The 6,601-nt window shown below is 50.1% G+C and overlaps 1 protein-coding gene across 1 annotated transcript in view; it reads left to right on the top strand.

Annotated features, from left to right (window-relative positions):
• kcnq1.2 (potassium voltage-gated channel, KQT-like subfamily, member 1.2) overlaps positions 1-2,918 on the top strand; it is a 78,840-nt gene extending 75,922 nt beyond the window's left edge. The window contains exon 17 of the mRNA XM_061251834.1: positions 2,671-2,918. Coding sequence (XP_061107818.1) covers positions 2,671-2,838 — 168 coding nt within the window. The 3' untranslated portion in view covers positions 2,839-2,918. The remainder of the gene's footprint in view (positions 1-2,670) is intronic.
• Positions 2,919-6,601: the final 3,683 nt, after the last annotated feature.

Below are 6,601 nucleotides of genomic sequence, written 5' to 3'. Positions count from 1 at the left end.
TAAATTAGTAAAAATGACAGAAACAACAGAAACAAAAATAATACTTTTCTGAGAGCTTTCAGCATTCTAATTTTTGGCTGTCATGGCAACAAGGAATAGAGCAAAACGGTTTTTGCAAAGCTCAGTCACAAAGTGTTTCCAAACATCATAAAATCCAGTTTTTGTAATCACTTTATAATGTGTTTATAATCACAATCATAAAACATATCCATTTCATTCATTTATCTTCCTTTATTGGAAAGATTAAAGTACAGGTGCTTTGGGCAATAGGTCACTGGCACAGCTTGCAAACCTGCTGGAGTATAGCCCTCCAGGACTGGAGTTAAACCTGCAGACACTGCGGCCCTCCAGGACTGGAGTTAGACCTGCAGACACTGTGGCCCTCCAGGACTGGAGTTAAACCTGCAGACACTGCGGCCCTCCAGGACTGGAGTTAAACCTGCAGACACTGCGACCCTCCAGGACTGGAGTTAAACCTGCAGACACTGTGGCCCTCCAGGACTGGAGTTAAACCTGCAGACACTGCGGCCCTCCAGGACTGGAGTTAAACCTGCAGACACTGCGACCCTCCAGGACTGGAGTTAAACCTGCAGACACTGTGGCCCTCCAGGACTGGAGTTAAACCTGCAGACACTGCGGCCCTCCAGGACTGGAGTTAAACCTGCAGACACTGTGGCCCTCCAGGATCTCTGATCTCTGATGAGACACACACACAGACACACACAGACACGCACAGACACACACACAGACACACACAGACACGCACAGACATGCACAGACACACACACAGACACACACACAGACACACACACAGACACGCACAGACACGCACAGACACACGCACAGACACACAGACACGCACAGACACACACAGACACGCACAGACATGCACAGACACACACACAGACACACACAGACACACGCACAGACAAGCTGTCCCAGAAACCCCCTCCCCTGCCCACTGCGACAGCTTCAAACGGCTTCAGAGCTTCAGAACCACAGCAGCGTTCTCACGGCCTGACCAACTTCACAGAAAGGTTTTGAAGGTTCTGAAAGTGCTTGATCTTCTGAAAACCTCCATGGCTAGGCAGAATTCTGAATACAGTGATCATTTTGAGCGTGGGTTTATACAAATATGGTACATGTATAATGAAGCAGAAAGACTCCTGAGTTCTGACTGCGTCTGCAGGACCCGGCGATTCCAGACTTCCACACACAATCCTGTGACATAATCCATGAACTGTTGTAGAGACAGCGTGTGGGGTGGGGTGTGTTTAAGAGGTTCCTACAGCACATGATTCCTCATCTTCTCCAGTCTTATGACATGTGTGTCCATCAGCTGACTGAATGTTAGCTCTTCCCTGTTTTAGCGCAAGCAATTTTGGTGCAGTCTCTGATCCCCCAAAATCTCAAATCTTCTGCTCCTGAGTCAGTGTTACCTGCTGGGTTACCTGTGTGAGCACACACACCTGTCCCTGGAGTGTTACCCGTTCAGTAAAGTAACTTTCCAAAGGCATTTTAAAATGTATGAGTTGCCCCTAATCGTCCCTGCTGTACAGAAAAGGACACACCTCCTAAATGTTCCTTCCTTTTTAACTTCCTTTGTCCTCTTCTGACCGTGAGACGTTCCCTTGCTCACACGGCTCCCCCTCCCTCCCTCCCTTCCTCTCTGTATCTCTCTCTTGCTCTCTCCCTCTCTCTCCCTCTCCCTCTCTCTCTCTCATCTGACCTGACCCTGTGGGTGGGGCTGTGGTGGTGGTAGCCGTGGTAACGGGCCGTGGGGTGTGTGGGGACAGGGTTGCGTGGGGAAAGAGCGTGGGTTTGATGTTCTGCTCCTCAGCGTGTCCTCTTCTCTTCAGGGTTCTGTGGCTTTGCGATCGAAACGCACTCCTGCCTCTCTCAATTTTCAATTTAAAGTGCTTGAGTGACAAAACTCTCTCTCTTCATTTTTTTAAAACATGAACACTTTTCCTCTCTGTGTCCCTGGGACATTCCCCACCTCCTGTTTGAGCTGTCCCGCCCTGCTGAACACATAAGGCGTGTGTCTGGTCTCATGCCCAGGTGAACACAGCGTGTGTGTGGTGTGTCTCACGCCCAGGTGAACACAGCGTGTGTGTGGTGTGTATCACGCCCAGGTGAACACAGTGTGTGTCTCACGCCCAGGTGAACACAGTGTGTGTCTCACGCCCAGGTGAACACAGCGTGTGTGTGGTGTGTCTCATGCCCAGGTGAACACAGTGTGTGTCTCACGCCCAGGTGAACACAGTGTGTGTCTCACGCCCAGGTGAACACAGCGTGTGTGTGGTGTGTCTCATGCCCAGGTGAACACAGCGTGTGTCTCACGCCCAGGTGAACACAGCGTGTGTGTGGTGTGTCTCACGCCCAGGTGAACACAGCGTGTGTGTGGTGTGTCTCACACCCAGGTGAACACAGCGTGTGTGTGTGGTGTGTCTCACGCCCAGGTGAACACAGCGTGTGTGTGGTGTGTCTCATGCCCAGGTGAACACAGCGTGTGTGTGGTGTGTCTCACGCCCAGGTGAACACAGCGTGTGTGTGGTGTGTCTCACGCCCAGGTGAACACAGCGTGTGTGTGGTGTGTCTCACGCCCAGGTGAACACAGCGTGTGTCTCACGCCCAGGTGAACACAGCGTGTGTGTGGTGTGTCTCCAGGTGCTGCAGATGGATCAGAAGATGGAGGAGGTGCTGCAGATCCTGGTGGAGCAGTTCCGCCCCCCGCCCCGCCCGGGCCCCGCCCCGCCCCGCCCAGGCCCCGCCCCCTTCAGCTCCCGCGTCACGGTGATGAAGCACCTGGGCGCCAGCATGGACGAGGGCCTGTGACATCATCAGCAGCCGGCTGTGACATCATCAGTTTCAGATCAGCCCGAGCGTGCCCCCCCCTCCCCCAAACCCCAGAAAAAGAGAGATCCAGACCTACCACTGGCCCTGCTGGAGTTTGTACTGGGGTTACCCTGTCCTCTCTCTCTCTCCCTCCCTCTCCTCTCTCTCTCTCTCCTCTCTGTCTCATTCAGCACCTCGTTCAGCTCCTCACTGTACCATGTGAGAAAGGATGCACAGGATTATACAGTCAGGCCATCTGTACAGTTTTGTAAGTGATGTAAATAATGTTGCTCATGTGCATAACAAAATAAAAATCTGCTTATGAGCGATGTTTAGATAAAGTGAGAGATGTTTAGATAACACAGTCCAAAGACATGCAGGTTAGGCTGGTGAATTCTTATGGCAGTGTATTTTAGTTTCCTGACTTTCTCTGGTGAACTTTCATTATTTTTCTGTACATTATGTTTTCAGCAACATTGTTTATGTCATTCTCAGTGGTTCAAAGAATCTTATACTTAAGTTTTTTTAAATTCTTTCCATCCTGTAATCAGACAGCTTACCTCCAGCTGAGTTTGCCTCTGAGCGTAAACCACAATGAAGAAATAAGAAAAGGTCTCAGATCTCTTCAAAAGGCCCAAAAACAACAGCGTCCTGCCGGGACTCTGGGGGTGTGATTTCAGCTCTTCAGAACTGCCCTGTGCGCCGCGGTGTGCCCATCTGTGGAACACGGCCAGCCTGCAGGTTCTGATGGTGCAGAGACGGGCCTGCAGGTTCTGATGGTGCAGAGACGGGCCTGCAGAGACGGGCCTGCAGGTTCTGATGGTGCAGAGACGGGCCTGCAGGTTCTGATGGTGCAGAGACGGGCCTGCAGGTTCTGATGGTGCAGAGACGGGCCTGCAGAGACGGACCTGCAGAGACGGACCTGCAGAGACGGACCTGCAGGTTCTGATGGTGCAGAGACGGACCTGCAGAGACGGGCCCGTGGCCCAGCAGGGCGGGGGGGGGCTCCGGGGTGGTTTCTGCGCTTCTGAACGGAGCAGCTGGACTCTGAGCCTGGGAGACCTGGGGCTCATAAACTCACCTATCGCAGTACAGACCTGGGGCTCATAAACTCACCTATCGCAGTACAGACCTGGGGCTCATAAACTCACCTATCGCAGTACAGACCTGGGGCTCATAAACTCACCTATCACAGTACAGACCTGGGGCTCATAAACTCACCTATCGCAGTACAGACCTGGGGCTCATAAACTCACCTATCGCAGTACAGACCTGGGGCTCATAAACTCACCTATCGCAGTACAGACCTGGGGCTCATAAACTCACCTATCGCAGTACAGACCTGGGGCTCATAAACTCACCTATCGCAGTACAGACCTGGGGCTCATAAACTCACCTATCGCAGTACAGACCTGGGGCTCATAAACTCACCTATCGCAGTACAGACCTGGGGCTCATAAACTCACCTATCGCAGTACAGACCTGGGGCTCATAAACTCACCTATCGCAGTACAGACCTGGGGCTCATAAACTCACCTATCGCAGTACAGACCTGGGGCTCATAAACTCACCTATCGCAGTACAGACCTGGGGCTCATAAACTCACCTATCGCAGTACAGACCTGGGGCTCATAAACTCACCTATCGCAGTACAGACCTGGGGCTCATAAACTCACCTATCGCAATACAGACCTGGGGCTCATAAACTCACCTATCGCAGTACAGACCTGGGGCTCATAAACTCACCTATCGATCGCAGTACAGACCTGGGGCTCATAAATTCACCTATCGCAGTACAGACCTGGGGCTTATAAACTCACCTATCGATCGCAGTACAGACCTGGGGCTCATAAACTCACCTATCGCAGTACAGACCTGGGGCTCATAAACTCACCTATCGATCGCAGTACAGACCTGGGGCTCATAAACTCACCTATCGCAGTACAGACCTGGGGCTCATAAACTCACCTATCGCAGTTCAGACCTGGGGCTCATAAACTCACCTATCGATCGCAGTACAGACCCGGGGGGCTTCGCTTGGCAGACATGTGGTACCAGTCCTGCTGAGAGAGAGGGGGCGTAGTCTTACCCAGAGAGGGGCAGAAGGGGCAGAAGGGGCAGAATCTGAAACTATGGTCAGGTTAGTAAGTGTGCACAGGTCTCAGGATGGGGCAGTGCACGACACCCTGCTTTATAAAACATTAAATATGAAGTTTAAATAATTCATAAACTAACAGCACCCTACTCGAGCCCCTGTCTCATGGACCGGCAGACGTTATTTTTAATAACCAAAAATAATTTAATTTAATGCAAAACAGATGGGAGATTACATTTCCAAAATAAAAATGGATGCTTGTAAACATTTTTTCCTCAAGGGAAATTTCAGCTGGAAACTTCTAGTCCTGCCAGTCCTAAATCCTCAATCCTAAAACACTTTTTTTACCCTTTTCTGCATGTTGTCTGACCTGTGGTAAAAGCAGCCCTGTGCTAATTTTATCCTGGGGATGTATTTGTGTATTTTACATATAAAGTTGTATTTATTCTCATATCTCTGTGCTGACGGCGTTGTTTCGCAGTAGAAAGGAGGCAAAGATACGATAACATGGCTGTAGTTTATTTTATTATTTTATTTAGTTAAGGAATGGGTCAGACTGCAGGCTTGACCTCAGACTGCTGCATCCATCCATCCATCCATCCATTCATTATCTTAACCTGCTTATCCTGAACAGGGTCGCTGGAGCCTATCCCAGCATACCTTGGATGAAAGGAATACACCCTGGACAGGTCGCCAGTCCATTGCAGGGCACACACACCATTCACTCACACACTCATACCTACGGGCAATTTAGACTCTCCAATCAGCCTAACCTGCATGTCTTTGGACTGTGGGAGGAAACCCACACAAACACGGGGAGAACATGCAAACTCCACACAGAGAGGCCCCGGCCGACGGGGATTCAAACCCAGGACCTTCTTGCTGTGAGGCGGCAGTGCTACCCACTGCACCATCCGTGCCGCCCCAGACTGCTGCAGTTTCTGTAAAATAATAAATTCATAATTTCATGTGTGATGGTGTTGCTCAAGCCCGGCTCGCTCATCTGAAAGGAGAAATGTGATTATGGCGATTGCCACATGTCCAATTTCATCAGAAATATTAGAAATATGCTGCATCATGGGTTATTACTGCCCCGTCACCGAGAGCAATCTGCGTGTGACTGACTCCGTGTGTCTGTGAGTGACTGGCTCTGTGTGTCTGTGAGTGACCGTGCGTGGCTCTGTGTGTCTGTGAGTGACCGGCTCCGTGTGTCTGTGAGTGACTGACCAGCTCTGTGCGTCTGTGAGTGACCGTGCGTGGCTCTGTGTGTCTGTGAGTGAAAACCCCAAAGGGTTACCTTACAGAAGACACCAGGATTATGCCTGTCATCAAAAGGGTTCAGGAAGAGCAGATATTTTATTTTGGGTGTGTCATTTGTGTAAAGAAAAGGGGAGCTACTTCAGAGGTGAAACCGTTTTAACTACAATATCATGACTGCTAAACAAACAATAGATGAGATGAGAATTCTTTTGTCCTCACTATGTTTATTTTTTGCTTTAAACACCCAATATTTCACACAGACTTTTCAAACTTATCCTGTCAGTCCAAAGGGGCATATGGGTCTGAACAATACTGAGCACATTTCCACTAGCCATCTCTTGCGGGTCAAATTTAGTTAGTTACACCATCATCAACCATCCCAAGTCTCTCTTAATGATCACTAATATC

This window comes from Conger conger, chromosome 8, assembly GCF_963514075.1.
Source record: "Conger conger chromosome 8, fConCon1.1, whole genome shotgun sequence".
Lineage (NCBI taxonomy): Eukaryota > Metazoa > Chordata > Actinopteri > Anguilliformes > Congridae > Conger > Conger conger.
The sequence above is the reverse complement of the archived record's forward strand: the minus strand, read 5'-3'. Positions and strand labels throughout refer to the sequence as shown.